Source organism: Aphelocoma coerulescens, chromosome 1 (assembly GCF_041296385.1).
Source record: "Aphelocoma coerulescens isolate FSJ_1873_10779 chromosome 1, UR_Acoe_1.0, whole genome shotgun sequence".
NCBI classification, from domain to species: domain Eukaryota; kingdom Metazoa; phylum Chordata; class Aves; order Passeriformes; family Corvidae; genus Aphelocoma; species Aphelocoma coerulescens.
Window position 1 is genome coordinate 80,578,158 of NC_091013.1, and position 24,768 is coordinate 80,602,925.

A 24,768-nucleotide genomic window follows, 5' to 3' on the forward strand; every position below is an offset into this window, starting at 1 on the left:
ACGATGGGAGAGGGACAGGCGGAGCGGAGGAGGAGCCGATGAAGTGCCGCTGGAGGAGCCGCGGTTCCCAGAGGCAGCGCGGAGCGGTGGGACCGGGAGGGGCGAGCCCGCGCCCCGCAGCGCAGACCCTCGGTAAGGGACGGCGCTGGAGGCGAGGAGGGGCGGGGAGGGAGGGACGGGGGCGTGGAGCTGGCGGCCGGCCCGCCCGGGCGGTGGGAAGCAGTCGGGGGACGAGCGGAGCGCCGAGTCAGCCTGTCCGCCGCCGCCGGAGCCTGGCAGGCACCCTGATTTCCTGCCCGCCTCCCGCACACGCTCCCATCGTTTTCGCCTCCCTGCACCGCCCCCGGCTCCGAGTCATCCCCGTCCCGGCGGCGGGGGCCGGGGCTGAGCCGTCCCCCCGAGAGCAGCACCATGTGAGCAGGACCCGCGCCACCGCCGCAGCGGGCACGTCCAGGATGTAAAGAGCTGCCCGGCTGCCCGCACTCTGTTGCTGCCCGACCGCCCCCCGGGCCGGAGACTCGCCAGCGTCCATCGCTGCCCCAAGCCAGCATGACCGAGGTGAAAGCCAAGGAGCCCAGAGCACCTCCGCCTGCCACAGACGGGGCGGTCCTGCTGCAGGGTCAGCCCGGCCGAGATCCCTTCCGCGAGGAAGCGGAGTCCATCGACATCTCCCTGGACGGGCTGCTTTACCCCAAGAGCAGCGACGAGGAGGAGGACGAAGAGGAGGAGGAGGAGGAGGAAGGGGAGGAGGAGGAAGAGCCGCAGCAGCAGCATCTGGGGCAGGAGGACGGCCGGGACTCCCTCTCCTACCAACCAGGGAGCGGCTCCCTCTCGGTCAAGGACTCCCTGGACACCGTCCTGCACACCTTCCTGGCGCCCGCGGCTCATGCCAGCTCCGCCGTGGCCGCGGCGCCCTGGTCCTTCTTCGAGGCGGTGGAAGCGCCCGACGGCCCGATGAGCAGCAGCCCCTCGCAGAAGGCGGGCGAAGCCGCCCCGGGAGCGCCGGACCTCTCGCAGCCCCCGCCGCGTCCCGCAGCGCTCTGGCCGCCCGGCGATGCCCTGGTCCCCGCCGCTAAGCCGCGGCCGGCGGGGCCGGGGGGCGGCGCGGAAGGTCCCGCCGCGGCGCCCAAGGGCGATGCCCCCGGTGTCGGGACGCTGCCCGGCGGGTCCCGGGCGGGGGACGCGGGGCAGGAATACCTGCACGTGCCGCTGCTGCCGCTCAACTCGGCGTTCCTGGCCTCGCGCACGCGGCAGCTGCTGGACGGGCCGGAGTACGAGGGCGGCGCGGTGCCGCGCTGCTCGCCCCCCGCCCCGGACCTGCCGGCCTACGGCTTCCCGCCGCCCGACGCCAAGGACGGGCCCTTCGCCTACGGCGACGTCCAGCCCGTTCTGAAGATCAAGGAGGAGGGTCTCGGCCTCGCCGCCCGCTACCCGGGCGGCAGGGCCACCCCCGCGGCGGGCTGCCACGACTACCCGCAGGCTCCGCGGGCCGGGCAGGAGCCCTCGCTGGAGTGCGTCCTCTACAAAGCGGAGCCCACCCTCCTGGCCAGCGCCTACGGGCCGGCGGCGGCGGCCCCCGACAGCCTGCCCTCCACCTCGGCCGCGCCGCCGGGGCTCTACCCGGGCCTGGGGCTCAACGGGCACCAGCCGCTGGGCTTCCCGGCCGCCGTGCTCAAGGAGGGCCTGCCCCAGCTGTGCCCGCCCTACCTCGGCTACGCGCGGTAAGGCGGGGGCGGCGGGGGGCTCGCTGAGGGACGGGGCGGGGGGGTCGCGCTGCGCGGCCGGACAGCTCCGCACCTCCTCTGCCGGAGGGGCGGCCGTGCCGCGCGGCGGGCGCCTCGGGGCAATGGTAAGGGGATGCCGAGGAAAGGACGGGCGAAGTTTCTCTCGGCGAGGGCGTTTTTGGGCTTTAAGGCAGCGCCTGCAGCCCCGTTCCCATTGCGTGCGCTGCCTGACCACGCCGCGGTGTCCCGGCGCGGTGTGAGACCAGCAGTGTCAGCTCCGCAGCTGGCACCTCGCGGCTTTGGGCACGATGACGTTCCAGGAGATAATGGTTTGTTATCGCTGCGGGACTTCAGGCCCGCCGATGTCCGAGCCGGTGCCCGGCTCCAGAGGGGGCGTGCAGGTTCTCGAGGTTGCTCCCACCGGCAGCGATACCGTATTCATCAATACCCAAATATTTTCCAAAATTTTCCAAACCTCAAAAAGCACAAAAAAAAGAAAACTGAAACTGAAACACTTGTATATTGATTTTCTAGAATGAAATGGAGTACTATGATGCCGAGATGTGCATTACCTAGAAATAGATACAAAAAACCGTGCACACAATGGTACAGTTTCAGTGGAAATTTTTTCTCTTAGTAAATACAGTTGTTACCTAGATTGTCTGCCTTTTCTTGGAGACGAATTGGAAATATCATTGATATCCCCATCAGACTTAGTTACTGCTGAGAACGCGGCAGATGAATGGGAGGTGATAAACTGATTAGTAAAGATTTTTTAAGTTGAAATGATATTTCATATTTCCCATATGAAAGAGGCCTTTGAAACTCAATGGACATCTATCTGATTCTATCTCTGTGCAGGAGTAAAACGTCATCGCTATGACTTCACTCACAAGAGTTGTTGATCTGAGGAAGGTGAACATTTTAACAGAATGTCTAGATGGTACCTTTTTTCGCTAAATGGATTAAAATATAACTTTATGCTTTTTTGCACTCCTTTCCTGTAGTACCATAGAAGAGACAAACCATTAAGCAGAAAGGCAATCATACTTTAGTTTTTTCCTGTCCTTCTGTATCTTGATAATGAATTTTAAAATGAAGTTTTTAATATAAAATTCATTAATTCAGGTAAGTAGTTAACTGTGCAAAGCTAGATCTTTAATTTCTTTTAATTCTTTTTGTTTTCAAGGCCAGATACAGAAACCAGCCAAAGTTCTCAGTTCAGTTTTGAATCGCTACCCCAGAAGATTTGTCTCATCTGTGGTGATGAGGCTTCAGGTTGCCACTATGGAGTACTTACCTGTGGAAGTTGTAAAGTCTTCTTTAAAAGGGCAATGGAAGGTACTATATGATGCCATTGTTCCTAATTATCTGAAATATGTCTTCTAGACACTGCTAGGACATACTGCTTATTTATTGCTCATCTTTATAAATATTATCCCTGTAGTAATTTTTTTTTATTTTGTCAACTCTGTTTAAATATTACAGTGAATATTGAAAAAGTTCTTCCTTAATAGATTTTTCTAGTATTATTTGGTTTACTTTACTTTTTTTCTATTTATTATTTACTGTTTATCAGTTAATCTTTCCAGGTAGGAAGAATGAAATAAAATTTTGGTGTATTACACAACCTGGTTTATAAAGTATAAATGGTGTTCAAAGGAAAATATTGTGGGTAAGAACTAATGATAGGCAGAGAAAAATTTATTTTGGCTTTGTTCACTTTCTGAAGTCATGAAATGTTTCTTGCTTTCAAGTTGCAGAGTTTTGGCTTCCTGGGAGTTATGGAAGTATTTAAAATTTCACTGAACTCTTTCAAGTCATAATAACAATAAATGCGTTTGACTTGTTCCAAATAGTTGTTGAATTGCAAAGTCAAGCTGGAAGTTTAATGAAACACTAGCAATACCTGTGTTTATTTTTTCTTTTGGATTATATTATATGCCTTGTCCACTGAAATTTTAAATATGAATAAAAGAGCAGATAATTTTATATAGTTCAACAGATAAAGCAGTAAAACAAATCCTTCTACTTTTTAGGCTTTGTCTCCTTTTTTGATTTTTTATCTGATCCTGTTAGAACTAGGGTATTCAAATTTCTCCTGTATATTTAACAAAACCATTGTTCAAATGGATAGGATTCCTTAAAAAAAATGCATCACGTATTTTCTTGTTGTGATACATAGTTTTTTCAGCTTTATAGACTTTATCTCTCTCCAAATAAAAAGGGGAATATTGGAAAAGTAAATGCTTAGTAAAATAATATAATTAGATTTTTTGTTTCACAGTGCTGTTACTTTCTACTTTAAGCATATGCTCATGTTCTTCCTTTATTTTACATTAAGTATTTGCAAAGTGGACTTGGTGGGCTAGGTACATTTTTGAGCCAGAGCCACGTTTTCTCTAACACATTTAATGGGTTTCATGAGAAAACTACTAGAAACATTTGTGTTAGGTTGCAAAGCTGTTAAGTCACTTTCAGGAATACATTTCAGTTTCTCTGACTCCTAGCTGATCTCTTGGTTTGGCTTCACATTTTTTTGTTATGTTTTGCTAAATCAGCCAAATATTTTTTAAAAAAAAGTCAGTGAGATGAAGTTTTAATGCTGAGTGTAGTGTAATTTATGAGTGCTGTATTTTAAAATAAATTTTATTTTTGCTTTTTACCTGTATAGTAATATTGTAATTTTTTCTTTGAATTTGATTCTGTCATTTTTAGATATCATCTCTTTTTTATTTAGTACCCAGTTCTTTTTGCAGTAGGTGAACCTGCTCAAAAACTTATTACTGTTCAGCAGAAGTATTTTAATGAGAAATATTAAGAAGGAATATAACTTGATACAAGGAACATCTTGAAGTTTTTTTCACAGGTTATTCAAAGTCTGTATTTGCAGGGTCTTACCAAGTTGAGAATACAGAAGTATATAGAGACAAATGAGAGGTCAATGTCATTACATAAACAAAATTCTTATGTTTTAAATAGCAACTTCATAATTTTAGTTTTTAAATGATTCCACAGACTGAGACTCTGGTGGGGAAGTGTATTTGAGTTTTTTAGTAAGGATTTTCAAAGAATGTACAACTACATCAGAAACCTGACTGTAATCAGAAAAGATACAGGTTGTTGAATCTGATAGGAAGGAATGTCAAGCACGAGCACTGTGGGCATTGGCAAAATAACCAAATACTGTTATACTTGTTTTTGTGTAGAAAGTGCAAGACTACAGGGGGTTCCTTAGAGATGGACTGATGGACTTCTTACTTTCATTACAGTATACTATAGAATTACCAGTACTGAAACAATCCCATTTATTGACAGATACTTGATTTTATATGAACTTGAAGTACTTTTTAAAAAATTTCATATCAGAAATAATGGTGGGAAATTGCTCCTCTGGAGGAAGAAACAGAGGAGAAATTTAAATGCAATAGAAAATACTGTTTAAAATTCACACTGGCAATTGCATAAATTTGAGACATATTTCTTCCATGAAATGTCTCCCTGCCCATCACTTCTCAGAGTGCAAAGGCAGTATTTACCTTTTAAAATTTTTAGTGTTACTACAGACATGTATTTTAATAATAATTCATGCAAATAAGATGTTACATTTTGTGAGTAAAAATTCCTGGTCAAAACTCTACTTTTCATATCATTTCCATACAGTACTGATCTTTATGAGAAATTAGAACATGTTTGGAAATAGCTGGGTATTTCATGAATTTTCTCTATCTTGTGATCGTTTTTTGTATGTTACGAGGTTTTGTGCATAGATAAAAAAGTACTTATTACAGTGACATTACATTTGTTGGAAAATGTCTATTTTCTATTTTAATTATTTCTGTAATCTGAGATGCATTTGCTGTTTGAAATCAAACAGCCTATGTATTTTTTGTAATTTTTTTTCACAGAAATTGTTCTAGTCAGACACTATTTATTTTACCTTCCCTGGTGTGAGGATAATACTTTATTGGTTAAGTACTTCCATTTGAATAAAATGGACTGCTATACTATCCAGAAAACTCTTTTTTTTCCCTATATCTAATTTTTTTGAAATAAAACCAGATTATTTAAAATACTCAGACTGAACCATCATTTAAAACTGTTTATACTAATTATGATTTAATCATACATTTGAATGTAACTACTACATACACATACAACTTAACAAGGGGTCAGAGTTGTGTGAGGATCACAAAGATTACTTAAAACATTTATTGGCACTGAATTCTAAAATATATATGATTTTGTAGATACTTTCTGTCTTTTGGGTTCTTGGTTCCCCATATGTGGCTATACATATGAAGAAAAGGTTGGTGATAATACAATAAACATATTTTTCTTAAGTCAAAATCTTGAAGTAGGTTAAACAAAAATACAAGTTCTTTCTTTGGGAACCACTAGTATAGCAGATATTTTAAAAAGTTACTACTGCAAGTGAGGAGGAGAAAAGAGACCAAGATACTGGGTTGTTTTTTCCTAGGAAACATTTATTTGCATTTAGAGGTTTTCTGTTGGACCCTTACAAATAACCACTAGTCTGTAGATTCACTTAATGTACAAAGAAATTACAAGGCTTTTTAAAAATGCTTTAAAGATCTCTTTTGAGTATAATGAAAACAATGAAAGGTACTGCTATTTATATTCATATATTTATATTTATATGTGCTGATGGGGTACTGCTGTTCCTGTCAGTGAGCGGAGAGTGATGAGCATTTTGGAGATAGAAATCAAAAAATTTCAGAAATAATATTCAAAATGCTTTCAAATATGTGGAATTACTGTATTTGAAAAGTAATTTGCTGCTGATGATCAGGCATCATTTAAGTGCTACCAATATATCTCATTCATGATTACAAACATAGAGGAGAATATTTCTAACAGGGCATGAGGAGAATGAAGGTCACGATGTCAACTTTTACTTTTCTTGGACTAAATTGCCAAACAGTCATTTGTGATGTCTTATAAAGATTCCTTCATGCAAAACCATGCAGGGCAGCTATGATCAAAATGCTTGTGGAACACCAAGATAAAATATCTTCCCTGAACAGGAACCCAGTGTTAAGAGTTTTGGTATTCTGGAGTTACACTGTTGCTAACACAGGATTTCTTGTTGGTCTGCATTTTTGCCTTCTTGCTGGAAGTGTCTCCTTTGCAGTGGTTTTACTAATGAAAAGTTTAAATTACTTAAATCCTGAAAAACAATTTGAATGCTGTTTTTCCTATCATAAACTCTCACTTCTTATTTTTGTTCTGTATTTGTGTATGTACTTTGTTTATAATATTGATATCTAAGGAAAGCAGTAACCCAAACCCAAAGAGTTTGAGACCAACATGAATACAGGATATTACAGCAGATCAGTCAGAAACTGACTCTTGGTTTGTTTAATTACCTGAGAATGTGTTACAAACTTGATCAAATGATTGTATAGAATTTGTCTAGTGTTGATATGTGCTTTAAGGTCAGGGTAGCAACTCTGTTGCATCAATGGCATCAGGGAGCAAGCTCAAGCATACGTAGCAGATAACATTTAGCTGGCCAAGTGTGAACTTTTCTTCTCTCTGAGCCCTGAATTTGGTAAACTGGCAGAAAGTTGGATTTCTGTGAGATTTTTTCACTATCTGTATATGGAGGGGTTCCGTGCAGTAATTGATGATGAGCTACACCTACACAGTAAGAAGGTTGATCATGAATTCAACCAAACTTTCTGATAAAATTTATCTGACCTTATCAGTGTTATGCTAGTTTTGTGATGGGAGTGTGATTCACTATGTACAGAGTGAAATACTATGCATAAGGAAAATTGCTGGTCTAAACAGCTGTGCTTTTCCAAAGCTAAAGAATATAAAATGGTACAGCATGACAATTATTTAAAGAACTGCCAGCCACTAGTAGAAAATGCTCTTTGAAAACAGAGAGAAATACAATACTGTAGAGACCCTTTCAGCAGTAAAATTGATAAAGCTGGTGTTAAAAGTTCCTTTTTCTCCTAACTCTGAAGGGTTTTCTAATTTTTAATCCAACATTCCAGTCTGGATATTGGGATCAGCATTTGGTACAGCATGTACTGTAAACCTGATGGTGATGAAATTTTCATGGAGTAGAAAACATGCAAACGCACAAAGCATAGACATGGCAGGTTGAGAGATAAAAATGCTTTTCACTCAATATAACAGATTTGATGTTATTGAAGTTCTTCTATTTTGCACATGGCCAAAATGTGTTAAAGTACAGAAATCTAAGTGATTTTTCAAATTGAAATGTACAAAATTGCTTTATTAAGGAGCCTAAAATACAAACGGAAAATGTCACTTTTGTGAGTTCAAAGAATTTGCATCATGAAAATGGAAAGAAGAAAATCTGCATCAATACATAATTATGTATCTTCATCACATTTCAAAAGTATTTGTTGCCCAGCAATTTGACTAGCAGCAATTTGATGGATTGATTTATATGAGGCACAACAGTGAAGTGAGCTGAGGTGGCATTTGTTCTGGTGCTTTGGCTCTTGTGCTAATGCTGGGCTTCCTACTGCTCTAATAGTGACTTTACCACTGTTTTCCTAATAGACATGGCTTAGAACAGCTGCAGAAATGTCAATCATTAAAATTTCTGGTTTAACTTCTACATAGTGTTTTAGAAGCAGTACTGTATATTATCTTAAACATCTTTTCAGGTGGATTAGAAGCTATTTCAGGTAGTGTAAAATTGCATGCTTTGAAGAGCACCACCAGCTGCCTGCTCAGGGTGGCTAATACTCAGTTCTAACTTCCCAAACGCACAATGTGAGTAACCTGAACTCATCTGAAGTTCATTTTACAATGAATGGAGAGAAACAAGAAATTTTAGGAAGAAATTCACTGACTTGTTTCTAATATGTACTTGTGATGAAAATGGCAGTATTCTAACTAACTCTTTTTCAGCACTGAGTGTAAAGGAGTGTCAGATGACCATGTACTCTGTTCGCATTTGGTGATATGAGTCCTACCCATATCACCAAGGTACCTAATTCAGTTCTGTAGTATATAAAAAAATATAATAAGCGTATGAAATACTAATTTCATATTACTTAAGTATTATATATAAGGTATTATAGATGTTATTATATTATTTCACATATTAAAATCATACTTAGTTGAAGTATTAGAATATTTATAAATTTTGTGACATAAATATATAAAGTGTAAGTATTTATAGTAAAACTGTCCTCTGCTAAAAGTAGATTTGGGTTTGAGGGTGTCCATCGCTGTATTTGTTCCACAGTAGTCATGATGTACCACTAGGAGTGTTTTGATAGGTGTCTACAATTTAAAATCTAATTAATCAAATAGCATCAAATGAATCTAAGGTGTTTCAATCACGAGGCAGCAATACCTGGGTTTTTTGCACATTGCTTTTTTCTGCTACAAATTTTTTTGTGTTTTTCCATCTGTATTGCTCATAGTGCATGATCCTGTCCCACTGGTTCAGTTGTAGGACAAGTCAAGGAATATAAGGAAAATATACACGGAAAAACTCATCATGGCAATGTGCAATAATTCCATTAAAATTAGACTGATAGGATGACTGAAAAGCAAATATAAAGAGTCTCATCTTGATAGAAGAACATAACACTCAGGGATCAAAAGCAGAACAACTGATACCATAGTTCTGTATACCTCTGAAATAGTTGGTGTGTTTATCAAGTAGGTTTTGTGTCCAAATCCCATGTTTTGTATTTGTAAGAAATAGACCCCCTATTGACAAAAATGCTGACACTTCCATCATTTTATATATTTATGTCACTGATGGAGTTAATTACTTAGAAATTATGACCAAGGAACAATTGTGACACAATGCCATAAAAAGAACTGGAAATAGTGACTTGTAGAAGCTACCATATCTTCCTGAAAGGGTATTAGCTGTGGAAAATTTTTACTGTTGTCTGTTCCCATATTTAGACTCCAAGATTTTATGCATTTCAAGGCATTGCAGTGGTAAACAGTCTAGGCAAACCAACTGAAAATCAATATGAAACAGTATTCCTAATTTTGCAGCTCATAGTTTCCATGAATTATGACTTAATCTTGTTTCATTTTGTTTTTCTGTGGTTTTGGGCTTGTTTTGTTTTCTCTTTCTTGGTTGAAATGGTGGAACAGACAGAGAAATGTAAAAAGATTAAAAAACAGGATTGCAATTTTTCACTCTAGAAATGAATGAAAACAAGATAGCTACATTTAATTGTTCTGTTTTGTAGATATCATTAAAAAAGTGTTCTCTCTTCAGAGGTTGCTCTTCGGAGAAGTGATTTTGGAAGGAAAAAGAATAGTATTGCAGGATTCACAGCAAAAGGCAGGAAGATTTTGAGATCAGTATACAAGAAGGAGAAAGAATCAGTCAAAGGTGTTACAAAATCATTTTTATTTCTTTCACTATGAAATATATTATTATGAAGAAAGAAATTCCACATTATTTCAGTTAGATTCCAGGATGGAATATATTCACAAGTTCCTCTGCTTTCCACTCTTTGTCCTCTTTGGTCCATTGAATCCTTAATTCTCTGCTGTGGAGCAGATTTGCATCAGTAGCAGATCTTTCTTTATACCAATATAGGCAATAGAGTAGAAGTCCCGACACCTACTTAGGATTGGAAAATGAGAATTTTACTTCCATGGGCAAAGAGGGAAATGTAAATCTTTATCAAAAGATTATGCATGGTAAAGTCCATGGGGGATGTGGGTTTTGGGTAAGTAGAGTCAGAAGTCTCACTTCAGGGACTTAATTTTTAGAGAAAATATTAACACAGAAATAAAATTGATATTAAATTTAAAAACCCCAACAACATTATTTGAGGTGTGTGGAATCTTGGAGACTAATAGCATGGAATAGCATACAGGGACATGGAGACTGTGTAGTATAGATTCCTAGTTCTCCAAGACCAAATCTCATAAAACCACATCCTGAGACATAAATTCGACCCATATTTGCTGTTTTGCACATTGAAGCTGTGTAAATAGAAGAGTGTTACATTTAGATCTGGGCTAAAGTCGATATAGTTGTATTTCCCATTTTACCAAGGATGAACTAGGCCAGACTGTTTGCCTAGCTGTGGAAAACCTGTCTTGTCAGAGCATGTTCAGGGTAAGAATTACCCTGTATTTGCTCTGACAAGTCAGGTTTTCCACAAGCTAAGGACTAGCCTAGTCTATTGTCTTAGCTTCCAGAAGTCAGATTTTTACTCAAAAGGTACATCTTCACCATTATGTTTAGTTTGGGTAGACAGATGAACTTATTTTCCATTTTTTAAATTTTAAACCCATGTTTATTGTCAGCTTCCACAATTCCATTGTGTTTTTTTGTTTGTTTGTTTGTTTGTTTGTTTGGTTTTTTTTTTATTTAATTGGTACTTTTGAAGAGGTAAAACATACTGTTAAAAAATTATTGAGCAGAACCTTGAGGCTAGCCTTCAGGAAGCAAAAAGTTGAAATTGGGAGACATTTGGCAGTAAAATTATTTGCAAAGAGATGCAATAGATATCTGCAAGCTTTAGACAGAAATCTAAAACTAGGCTAAATAAAACACCATGATGTGTTCTGCAAAGAACAGTCCTCCAGAGGTTGATGGTTTTATACAAAAGCAGTGGCAGTTAAGAGAGGTACAAAGAGGCAGAATCACATTTGGGAGAGAGAGTGGAGATAGTACTCTTTGCAGATAGAAGGAACTGAGAGTTTGCAAACAAGTGCTTTGCTTCTGTGCAGGGTGGCAGCAGTTCAGCACAGATGCACTTACCCAAATAATTGATTGCTTCATCTGATACACCAGGTGCAGATAAAGCTTTATGTTTTCCATAAACATATGTACATCTGCAAAGTCTCTGCAGCTCATGAGTTTTACTGGAGTGATTGTAAGCGACTTACAGCATGTCAGTAAGCTGTTAGTAGTGCAGTTTGTAAAGATATTGTATGTGCTACTTCCAGCATTATTTGGATTAAAAACCTCCCAGTATAGCAGTAGTCACTACAGGACTTAAAATTGTGTTTGCCTGCCTACATTAGAACTTGCACCTTTGCTAACACAAATGGATTTTGATGGAAGTTAAGAAAAATGTAAGAATCTGGAACATTTAAGCGACAGATAAAATCACCTCTGTATTTTCTAAATCAAGCTGGTCATGAGCCAGTACATCAAGAGTGACCCTCAATGTGTGCTTTCAAAAAATAGTGAAAAGTAAACATGCATAAGAAACTTAACATTGGATGAAGCTTTCTGAAGATGAGGCAATTGCCAGAAAGTTCCCAGGTTCATATTTTTGTAACAAATGCTAGTACCAACCTTTACTTTCAAACTTGTGCTCTAGTGACTATACTACTACTACTACCCAGTTTTTTTTTTCTGAGTATGTAGTTGTTTGTTTTGTTTTTTGTTTTCCTGGTTATAATGATAGTAGTCATAGAAAAGATACTGAACATCAAGTTACCAATTGAATGGTGATTTTATCTTCACAGGGGGTTTTGGGTACTTCATTAGTACATACCATTTGGTATAACTGCAATGCTCCCATATTGAAGACAATTAGTTCAAATCTAAATGATCCTGAAGATGGAACTGTAGCAAATATATTTTCAAGTAATTATTTTATCATCCCAGAAAAACCTTCCAGGCATCTTAATCTAACTAAATATTTTCCTATCATTTTGAAATTAGGCAAATATCTGGCATGTGTTCGTTTATTACACAGTCTCTCCTTCAGATGGCTGCTGTCCCTAAATTATTAATGCCAAGCAAGTAACAGTTTCTCAGAATCCAGCTTTGCACAATGGTAGAAGTGATTTCAAATGGGAACATTTACTCAGATTAATCAACTGGTATGAGATCCACTCAGGTGACCATGATAATAAAAAAAAAAATCCTTTACAGATGAAATACGAAATAATTGAACCTTACATGTTTTCCAAAGAAGTTGCAGCTGAATCAAAATGAGTAGAATACACCTTGGGAGAGAAGGTGTCAGGGAGATGTGGGATAGAGATGAGTGGAGCAGAAAACTCACATGAAGGTGTAAGTCAAGGGCAGGATATGACTGTGGTTTCTTAATAGTCTTGAAAACAACAAAGTTGTTAACAGTAAGCATCAAGAAGTGCCTGAGTTTTTGTCACCATAATCCCCTGGGAGGGTTGGGTTGGCAGTGTTTTGGCTTTTAAACAAATATTACTGTGCCCAGATTCTGGTAACAGATTTCATTTCTGGCCTGGTATACACTGGGCAGAGAGACTATTCAATCCTGTCTAATCTGAAACTTCAGAACATATGAACATGAAAGTGTAGTTTTCATAACTGTGATTCAATTACGATTTGTTTTGTAAATGTGAAGGTGTTGTTCAGTCTTAGAGTTATAATAAGCAGGACAAAGTTTATATGGATTCAGATCATCTTGTGTAGACTTAACCAATTCCCTGGAAGAGAGGTCCAGAAGAAATCCTCTTTCAGGGAACCAAAGAAAACCCCCAAAACAAGACAAGAACAAACAAAACTTTAACTTATACATAAGCGTTCCTTTGTAAATTAGGTGTGCATTAAAGCCCTAGAATGCCAAAGAGATGAGATAATCTTCATGGATTTTAATTAAACTAATGGAGTTTTGAAATTGTTGTCACTTATAAAAAGACTGAATGCTCTTTGTAGCTTATAAAGGCAAAGAAAGATGAGGAAAATCTGCAAGTAATCCCAAGGAAGAATTGTTCAAAATAAGTGTTTTGCTTACTGGTCTGCTGCCAATAGCAAGACAGATTTTTATTCATTTGTCTACTTGTGGTAATGTCTCCTGTAAGAGGGAGTCCAGGATTAGAATTAATGGGAGAAAGTAAATGAGAATTTCTTCTGATTAAAACATTGCTAAGGACTTTTTTGTTGCCAGGTAATGTGTGAGGCAACTGTTTTTGTTTACCTGTAGTTTTCTAAAAAAAAAAAAAGAAATCATTATGAAAATGAATTTCAGACAATTGGGTTTCTTTCACTAAAAGCAAACAGGTTGGTTTTAATGTTATGGTTAAAAGTAAATTATTTATCTTTTAAAATGTTAGCACAGAAACAAATGCATTATTTTGCAGGGTTCAGCACTAACTCTTTTCTAGGTCTAGAAGTCTGAAAATTTAAAAGGTTTGGTACTGAATTCTGTTATATTTGGAGGTCCATATCCACAATATTCCATTTAATCTTTTGCTTTGCTGAAAGCTAATTTCATTGAAAGGATTCCATTTCACTATAGTAATGCCAGGTTCTTTCTAACCAAGTCATTCAGAATTAAACAATAAACTAAGCTAACCTAAACCACACAGTTACAGCCTCCTTCTATTTGTCCTTTTTGGCTCTGTTGGCTGCACCTGCTCAGCTGGTATTTCAGTAGGGTTAGTATAGAGCTGCTTCTCCATCAGAGGTCATTTACCCTGCTTAAGGGACTTTTTTTTTGCACTGACCAACTTCTTCATTCTGTTTTTCTGTCAGAAGCTCTACATCAATCCCAGCACAATTTACTTATGTTCTTTGAAAACAGGATCAATAACTTCAAAGAAAAAGAAGTTTTAAAGAAACAAATGGTCTGTCCTCATGCTTGATTTACTTAAGAAATATTGTAAGTACAATAATTTAAGCAGTTCATGCTGCCTGCTAGTTATTTTGGAATTTCATGAAGGAGAATTTCACCCTTAAACAGGCCAAATAAAACATTATATTCAAATAATAACATGATTAGTCAAAAGGTAAAATGAAAGAGTTTTCATTTTATGGTTCAAGTGCACTTTTTCGAATCTTCAGTTATTTTTGAAACATTTAGACACAGAAATAAGTTTGTCATGTTAGAAAATGTAGTATTCATCCTGTTTTTCTCTTGCCTACAGGGCAGCACAACTATTTATGTGCTGGAAGAAATGACTGCATAGTCGATAAAATCCGTAGGAAGAACTGCCCAGCGTGTCGCTTGAGGAAGTGCTGTCAAGCTGGTATGGTCCTGGGAGGTGAGCTGTTTTTCAAGGGGATTTGTAAAAGTAGGCAGTCAAGTACACTATCTTCAGTCTGTCGAGGTTAAACAACATTACTTTGATAATGTAAAGAAAAGAACCACATTCAAATGTTATTTTTGGAAGAATTACCTAATGTTTTATAATTTCTTAGAATTTTTCTTTAGTGAGTCTGGAAACCTTGAAACAAAAATACCTTTCTGTAAGAATCTCTGTGTACCGTTATACTCATTTTCTTGAAAGGAAAGGAGTTATGTCTTTGGAGTGTATTTGTTAATAATTTTGGATCAGATAATTTGATTTAGGTAAAAAATAAAGAAGCAGATTGAAATTGACACTAAAATCATGAATCAGTACTGTCCCTTTCTATTTTCTATTGTGCTGTCCATCATTGCTTTGAGTACATGTCAAAATTGTATCCTTCTGTTCCACAAGAGAGGGCCAGGCAGTGGTTGCACCAATACTACGGACTTTGCATACCAGATGCTTGGAAATCCCATCTTTGTATTAGTTCTGTCTCTAACAGATTTGGGGGTTTTTTGCATATCATGAAATGAAATTGAGCACTGTGCATTTGAATACCTACAGGGAGAAAATGGTGTATGATCAGGTAGTCACACAGCAAGTTTTGCTGGGCTAACAGGCGGGAATGATGTTTATTTTTCCTTGTATTTTTTTCATATTTTGGATCAGCACGAAGCTTGAAAATACATGGCTAACACTATAAAAAATGGCTATATAAAAATGATAGAAAGAATATGTTCCTAAAGGGAGTTAAAAAAAAAAAAATTAAAAGGGAAGGACAAAAAGCTGCTTTATTTCCAATATAATCTATTTAACACATCGAAGCCCTCTGTCTGTCTGCCTCTCTTCCCCCTCTCCCCTGCATTCTCTCCCCCACATTTAAGTATTGATTTTTATCCCTGAAGGAAGAGCTGGCACTTTATACTGTACATCATTTCCTTATCTTGCTGATCAGCATTCATTCATAATTTAAAAGATATATATAGTTTTCAGACTGATAGTTTGCACAGCTCTGTGGTTCTAGCTGCTGTAAGCTGAATGCAAGCTCCATGGAGCTGGAGTGTTCTGCACACACGGCCATTGTGTCATTCTTACATGGTCAGTCAGTGCCACCTCTCAGTAAAAAAAAAAACAAATGGAGCTGACAAGCACGTTGGTGCCACTGGGCTGAGGGGAGAGGGACAAAAGGAGAACATGTCTTTGGATCCTTCTCAGATTGAAGTGGTGTTTTAGAGCTGGAGTAGCAGTGCAGTAGAGAAACAGTACTACTACAAAGGCAGAACCGAAAGCATTGTTTGCCCAGCATTGGAAGAGGAGAAAGCCAAGGAGGCAGAGGTCCAGAGTAGGCTGTGGAAAATACAGAGTAAGAATGAAGACTCAGGAAAAGAGGAGCTGACAGATGTAGTGCCTGCCTTTTAAAATTTGGGAGAACATGCAAGGTTTGATCAATTTGATCTTTAAAATATATAGCTGCCCAAGGCAAGGGGCTTAGACTAGATGATCTTTAGATCCCTTCCAATCCAAACCATTCTATAATTCTAATGGGCATAAATTAATACAGATAAAAATTCATTCCTGGCTGTGAATTTTGCACAGCTGAGAGTTTGATGATGATCTGACTTGAATTTTCATCTATGATACCCTGCATAGCACCAACAACTAAACCACATGTGTTTCAACATCACAGGCAGCAGTTTGAACAAGCAGAAGAGTGTGAGATGGCTCACTATCATTGTCTAGTCCTTTTGCTTCAGCATTGTTCTGCATAGTAATGCTACATAGGAAAACTTGCCAGCAGGCTTGACTTCATTCTACATTTTGTGTGCATTTACGGATGCTAGCTTTTTAATAGGGTTGTTTAATATATACATTTTTCTCTGGGTGTAGGTACTAGAAACAGGAAAATTTGGACACTTTTAGCAGCCGTATTGATGAGATGGTAGGTCCTTATTAGTGTATCCTCTTATCAAGATGTTATGTCCTCTTACAAAACCTGAGGATAAAGGTGCTCTGACTTTTATTTTATTACTATCAGGTATGAATAGAGTAAAATCTTCATCTTTCTCATCACCTTTTTCGATCACCTTTTTCTCAGCTATTAAAAAGCAAGCATAAATATTCTCTTTGTATTTAATGCTAGATTGTTTTATCTAGCTAGTTTGTTGTGTTGCTTAGTCTTCTCCTAAGTATACCTAATCAAAGCTCTCTCCCATTATTTGAGAAGCCAGTGCAGTCTAGTTTCTCTAGTTCTTAGAGGGACATGGCATCTCATCAGATCTCTGCACTGATATCCCCACCTACACCATCTTCTGGAAAGAAGTAATCTGTCAGCAAATAGAAAGTAGAAGATAACAGCTGGGCAATGGAAAAAAAGGAAATACTGAGTGGAGCTGTGACTGTGGCATCTCTATTTTTTTTTGTCAGCTGCCTCAGGTTAAGTGTAGTATTTCAGGTGCTCTTAGTGATGTCAAGAGTTCTGGGAAGACTAGGAAGCTAATTGTTTTATGCAGGCTGGAATTGAGTGCTTAATACTGAAAGAAGAAGAAAAGACAAATGTAGACCAAAAATGAAGAAAACTGGAGTGAAATTATACTATTAGTAAATGAAGATTTAAAATGCAAACTACAAATAAAATCTCAAGGTAGACTGTTAATCATAACAATCTTTCCAAGGTTATTGCTACCCTTCCTTTTGCTCATCTGCCATTTCTTATTATTCCTTTGTTTTATCACATGAGCAATGTTTCCTACTCATGACTTGGTGTGCTGATCAACACAGTATGATTCATATATGGGGTGCTGCAGGGCTTGGATAATTTTCCAAAGTGATCAAAGGGCTGTGAAGCCTGTCATATGAGGAAAGGCTAAACATGAGCCAGCAGTGTGCCCAGGTGGCCAAGAAGGCCAATGGCATCCTGGTTTATATCAAGAATAGCATTACAACCAGGATTAGGGCAGTGATTGTCCTTCTGTACTCGGCACTGGTGAGGCCACATCTCGAGTCCTGTGTCCAATTCTGGGCCCCTCACTTCAAGAAGGACATTGAGGTGCTGGAGCATGTCCAGAGAAGGCCAGTGGAGTGGGGGAAGGGTCTTGAACATAAATTCTATAAGGAGCAGCTGAGGGAGCCAGGGTTGTTTAGCCTGGAGAAAAGGAGATTCAGGAGGGACCTTCTCACTCTCTATAACTCCCTGAAAGGAGACTGTAGCAAGATGGGGGTCGGCATCTTCTCCCAGGGAATGTGCAACAGGATGAGAGGACATGGCGTCAACCTGTGCCACAGGAATTTCAGCTTGGACATCAGGAGGAAATTCTTCACAGATAGGGTTGTTAAACTTTGGAATGGGCTGCCCAGAGAGGTGATAGTCACCATCCCTGGAGGTGTTTAAAGAAAGTCTGGATGTGGCACTTAGTGCTCTAGTTGTCAAGGTGGTGATGCATCAAAGTTTGGACTCAATCATCTTGGAGGTCTTTTCCAACCTAAATTATTCTGTGATTCTCTAATTCTTTAACTGGGTTTGTCCAGCCTTGAGAAAAGAAGGCCTAGGGGACACCTTATCACTGCGTTCCACTATTTAAAGGATGACTGCAAAGAAGATGGAAACTCCCTTTTTACAAGCAGTCACGTGGAAAAGGCAAGGGATAATGAGTACAAGTTACTCCTGGGGAGATTCTAATTGGACACAAGAGGAAAATATTTCACCATGAGAAAAATTACCCATTGGCATTATCTCCCAAGAGAAGTGGGGGACTCCCCACTGTTGAACACTTTCAAGATTCAGCTGGACAAGGTGCTGGGTCATCTTGTCTAGACTGTGCTTTTGCCAAGGAAGGTTGGACTGGATAGTCCTTGAGGTCCTTCCCATCCCGGAATTCTGTGATTCTGTGAGAAATGTCCATATGCAAATTTCCAATTCTTGGAACAAATTAAATACTTAGAGACATCCTTGAGTATTTTAAATGAATCGGAATCGGCAATACTTTAAATCTCTTCTTGTGTTTATGGCCTGTATAGGTCAAGACTTTTTGTGCATTTTGTGATTTCTGCCATTTAGAACTTAAGATGGATATATTTTTGTTCTTTTACCTCTGATACTTAGTTTCTTAATGCTGGCCTTGAGTTAAATGCAGAGCTGCTATTTTGCTTAATTAACATGAGAAATACTATGATTTTACAGGATATTAATGATAAGATTCCAAAAATTACTATATTAATTAAATTAAACTTACTTCTTAGAGAATACACATTGAATGTCACTGAGTGGCAACCATATAGGCAAGAGCATAATATTTTATTACACAGACTACGGTTCCATTTCTCAACCCTAAATTCAAAACAATTTCAAACTCCTGAAATGTTTTAAAAGAAATTGTAAGTCAGTTGTAAGTAAATTATAAACTAGCAACAAATAGCTTCAGAAATTTATTTCCCTATGTGGGCTATTTCCTCTTTCTTAATCTTTAGAAGGAAAGTATCAATAAAAACATGCTTTTCATAGTACCATATTTGTCATTCTCTGTGAAAGTGTTAATTGTCTTTGAGTATTATAACCTCATAACTTGAGACATTAATCTACCCCCTTTCTAATCTTAAACCTAATAGGATAGCAGGTAGCTGGATCAGGTCCTGGAATAAACAAGTACTCAACTCTTTTATTTATTATGAGTGAATTTGTAATTTTCCCAGGCTGATTATCACAGATTCCTTGTTCAGCTGTATTGCTAAATTATTGTGGTCTTCATTGTTTCAGTCAGCTTTCAGTCTGCAGTGCAGTGATTACATGCAGAAAAAGGTGAATTTATTTTCCAGCTAATATTTTCTGATGTAGGATCAAAGAGTTTATTAAAACCGAGATGTGTTACTTCTGCTTTGCTGCTTTGTTTCTTTATGTTGTATACACCCCCTTAAGGTGTGCTTTGCTTGTTTTTCTACACAAAACCTAAGAGCATAGTGACCTTAAAGTAAGAGTCATAGTGTTCTGTCAAGAATAATACATCATCGATGCTTTTCACCTCATTACAGGGTAAGGAGAATGGTAGTGAGATGTTAGACTTCTACTGGAAACCCAGCCCTTTTAATATAAAATGTCTACCATCAGTAATGTCTGATTGTCAGCATGATTCTGCATACCTAGTTACAAAAATATTAAATTACAGAATTAGGTAGTAAGGAGAAAATCATAATATACTTGATAGTGAGATTAAATAGATTTTATTTTTTTATTTTTAAAACACAAACAGTATAAACCTAGTGTTCATATTACATTCAGAGTAATCAAGGGTAGGGGAACAATGAGTACCAAAAAACTGCTTGAGTGGTTGGCTATCTTGAAATGAAGTAATGAAAATGCTACGAAAAAAGTGTGTGCTGTTTAAATATGCACAGACAGGTTATAGTATTAAGAAAAGTAGTTGTCAGAGTGGATTTGTATTATTTACCCATTACAGAACTAAGTGGAGACATTTATTTATCTTACAGCACAAACCTACCTGGGTATTTTGTAAAGAGCAAATGAAAAACTAATCTATTGTCAAATCTCTCATTTTCCTTATGTCCTTAAGAGTTTTTATTAATTTGACATGGTCTCCTTATTGTAGATGGGAAAGTTTGCTGTGAGTTATTAATGGTCAACTCTCCAGTAGATAGGTAACAAGTGGACTTGTTCTGCTGGTGGCTGTTAAGCAACATAATTAGCAATAAACACATAAGCAATTCTGCAAACCAGTGTGACATTAATTCTGATACATTTAGTCACTTGGAAACATGGGTACTTATTAACTACTAACATTTCCATGTGATAAGTATTCTGTTTGGTTTCTTTCTTTACTTGTTCTCTGAACTGTAAAAGTATCTGAAGCCATTATTTCTGAAAATACCTGAAATCATTATTTATGAACTATCAAATGCATTGTTCCTTCTCTTTCCCTTCATGCCTACACAATACTTAGTGGGAAATTCCCAGCATGTCTATGACTATGTATAGTTTTGTTATGACAGAAATTGGCTCCAGGTCTTCTGGTATAATAAATTGTCTATTCTTTTGTGGTTTTTTGTTTTGCTTTTTTTTTTCTTGGTTCAGCTGTAACATAAGTTGTAACTTTGTGTTTGGTTCTTTACTAAGAAATCTCTAATCAGAAATATTTTTGTTCTTACCACAAATGATAAAATGAGCATATGATTGTTGGGGCACTTGACACTAAAGTAATTAAACCCACTGTTAAGTTATGCGAATATGACCCCTGATCTCACTGCATGATGAGTGTTACTGTTTTTGCCATCACCCCCATGTCTCTTTCTGTCCCACTGTCATGTAAATCAGACCATAAGTATCAGTATCTTTATTGCATTTTTTGGCCCTTTTTTCCCTAAACCAAACTTGTATGGCAGAACTAATGATCTAGAAGGGTTTCCATCACCTTTGAGGATCTATTTAAAACAAATGTATTCCATGTAGTCACTTCTGCATGGATATGCCTTTTTATTGAAACTTGTAATATGTCACTGAGGGTCATTGTCTTTGAACCTCTGAAGGTTTGGTTTTCTGTGTCTGTAGGGTGCACTGCTAGAGTGTTTCCATGAAAGAAATTTGAAGAGTTGCTACCTAGAGCTGTATATATTTCTGTAGCCCTACCACAAGTATCTGTGCTTATTTTGGGAAGGCAGTTGAGCTATTAATTTGTTTTAGTCAGTGTTGTTCATACCACTGCAGTATGGAAATAACAATTGCAAATTCTGAGAAAGGGAAATTATGCTTTAGAAAGTGAAGTGTTTTCTAAGTGTTGACATGTGGTTTTACAGTATTTGTGGGTCTTTCACTCATCCCCTGGCCATCAAAACAGGATTCAGACATGAGATGAAATGCTTTTAGGGAACTGGAGGAAAGGAGTTTCTGTGTGTAGTAATTAATTGTGTAGTAATTAATTACTAAAATTTTTGGTTTGGGGTATTAGAGAGTAAAAGAAGCAGTATACTTAATTGACATTAAATAGAAACTGAACTGTGGGGCCAGCTGGCTCAACTGTTGGCATATGACAGAACAGTGGGAATTGAACCAGAAAACACTTTATGAGGTTACTGTAACCTAGAATTCATGACAATAATTTTAGTGGGTGGGTGCTGTTCATTCCTTAGTGAAGGGAGTATGATACAGAGGGAGAAGCTCTTAAGAATTTTCCATGATTATTTCTCAATTACATAAATAGTCAAAAAATAGAAAGCTTATTTTGAAGACAGTTCTAGTTTCCTTGTATAGATTAAGAGTGTAATCCAACACTAGTGGGAAATATTAGTGTTACTGGTTAATTCTTTTTAACAGATCAACAATTTTCTTTTTCAGGTCGAAAATTGAAAAAGTTTAACAAAATTAAGGTTGTGAGAACATTAGATGTTGCCCTCCAGCAGCCAGCAGCCCTTCAAGATGACAGCCAGTCTCTAACCCAGAGGCTGTCCTTTTCTCCAAATCAAGAAATACAGTTTCTTCCTCCAATGATAAGTGTTTTACGAGGCATTGAGCCAGAAGTTGTCTATGCTGGTTATGACAATACAAAACCTGAAACACCAAGTTCCTTGCTGACCAGTCTGAATCATCTTTGTGAGAGGCAACTTCTTTGTGTAGTCAAGTGGTCTAAATTGCTACCAGGTAATACCATTTCTTATATGTAGTGAATTGTAGTTAAAATATATTTCATTGGAGAAGCAGTCTAAAGAGAATATTATTGACTGCCTGCTAATTAATTCTTTATAAATTCCAAAATTATTAAGCTTCCACTTATCAGATAATGTAACTAATCAAATACATTTTAATAGGGAGGCACATTTGAAGGAATCCATTCAAATATTTAGATTTACTCCAGGAAATATATGTGATTGTTATTTACTCCAGGAAATATATGTGATTGTTATAGAAGCCTTTCTACCCCAACCCCTCTTACTCTATTATTTATTCATTTATTAATGTGGCAGTGAGACGCTGGTTCTCTCAGATATAAAAAAGGTTGTATTTCTGCTTCTGATTTATTCTTATTATTACTAAAATGACGTCTTGAAAGTAACAAAGAAAAATTTTAACAAATAGTAGGAACTAGAACTAAGCAGCTCACAAACACTGCTAATGAGAAGTAACTAAATTTATGAAGATCCATGACTGGATTAAAAAAGAAATCCATGTGATGTAAGTATGTGTGCTGTATGGTGATAGGGATCACCTGGTCACCCTGGGATATATAGAAATCAATATACTGAGCAGAAAGCCTGGAAAATACAGTTTAATGTGAGCTCAGTGTGACACTTTGCTGCTGCAGGAAGCAATACTCTTTATCAGTGCTCTTTCCATTGCAGTTGGCACTTACCAGACCTCTTGGGTGAATTGATTCATCTCACTAAATGAGAAGAAACCTTTTTTTTAACCCTCTGTAGTTTTCTGATGTCTTCATGAACTGAACCAGTTCACCGAAGAGTAGCCTGAGTGCCAAAGTTTCCTTGAAGGAGGTAACAAGACCTCGTGATGAAGAACAGGAGCACTGCTTTCAGTGGCAGAAAGCTGTTAGCTTGACTCAGATAATTTGTGGCAATCTTTAAATTTATCAAACAGCAAAAGTTATCAAACACAGTCACACAACTGAATATGGTTCTCTTTAGCTGAATGCAAGAAAGGTATTTATATAAGGATGTTTTTGTATGACAGCTGCATCTCGTGTTAAGAAGAGTGATGTTCAAGCTATCGATATTACATGAGAGTTGATTACAGTGATCATGTTACAAACTGTCATATTTTTACCAAAGGAAAATGAGATGCATCCCTATTCTTTGAAACAGTCATCTTTGCAAAAATAAATTTTGGTTTTAATATTTCAAAACACTGGATGAGAACAAAAAGACAAGATGTTAACTATCAAAGTGAGACAGGCAGTTATTACCTAAATATCTGAGAGCTACATCCCCAAAACCTCTTGTTTTTCTAGGTGTTCTCAGTTTGGTAGCTCAGATTTGTAATCTCAAAATACCTACTTAGCTGCTGTCTAAATGAGAATTATGAAATATTGTATCTTTAATTTAATTTAATTTCCAGGTTTTCGGAATTTGCACATTGATGATCAGATAACCCTTATCCAGTATTCTTGGATGAGTCTAATGGTTTTTGCAATGGGGTGGAGATCATACAAACATGTCAGTGGTCAGATGTTGTATTTTGCACCAGATCTAATCCTAAATGAGTAAGTAGAATGCTCTTGCATTATATGAATAACATTTTGAACTTTTATGTGCCAATGGTAATGTGACTCCATTGAGGTCAAGATTTCATTCACTACTTGTTCTGTTTCAAAATTAACAGCAAAATCCTCTGACTGTATCAAAGTTCAGGAACTTTGGGAAGGGTTTTGTGGGAACCCCAACTATTCTGTGTAGACTGTCAAGCAAAAGCAGTTCAAATAGTATTTTAATTACCTTAGAGAAAAACCATAATAGTAAATAAAATAATTATGATGTCAGAAGATTTGCTTCAATTCATTTGAATTGGTTGCAAATTAATGTTTACTAAATGGAACTGTGATTTTTTTTTTTTGGTTAGTTTTTTTTGAGTGGCTTTCACAAATAGTTTGCATATAACCTACATTCTCATTTGTGACACTTTGTGATAAAAATGATTATCTAAAGTGCATTTCTTGTTAGAAAAGTGTATTTGTTGTTAGAAAATTGTAAAAAAAAAAATTCACCAAGAAGGAATTTCAATATCAAGGAAAAATTACATGAGACTGTGTTTTTCTGCTGGGGAGGGGAAGGGGCTTTTTGGCTTGGATTTTCCTTCACTGTGCTGTTTAACTTAGATAACCATCATTTCAGTCTTTGTCAGTTTTCCAGCTCTGCAAATTAATATTTTCAGACTTGGAATTTTATATTCTTTGGTTATAGGGAGATTGCCAGGAACAGTAAAATGTAGTTTAATCTCTATATTTATCTTTCCTTAATGCATTTTTGTTAATTATTTTTTTTCTTAAAATACTAAAAGAACTGCTATTAAGCAAGTTGAAAG

General features: G+C 38.2%; 1 protein-coding gene across 1 annotated transcript in view; it reads left to right on the forward strand.

Moving 5' to 3' along the window:
- Positions 1 to 474: 474 nt before the first annotated feature.
- Positions 475 to 24,768, forward strand: part of PGR (progesterone receptor) — a 33,882-nt gene continuing 9,588 nt past the window's right edge. Inside the window, exons 1-5 of the mRNA XM_069014971.1 lie at positions 475 to 1,721; positions 2,914 to 3,065; positions 14,595 to 14,711; positions 22,075 to 22,377; positions 23,806 to 23,950. Of these exons, the coding sequence (XP_068871072.1) occupies positions 550 to 1,721; positions 2,914 to 3,065; positions 14,595 to 14,711; positions 22,075 to 22,377; positions 23,806 to 23,950 (1,889 nt within the window). The 5' untranslated portion in view covers positions 475 to 549. The remainder of the gene's footprint in view (positions 1,722 to 2,913; positions 3,066 to 14,594; positions 14,712 to 22,074; positions 22,378 to 23,805; positions 23,951 to 24,768) is intronic.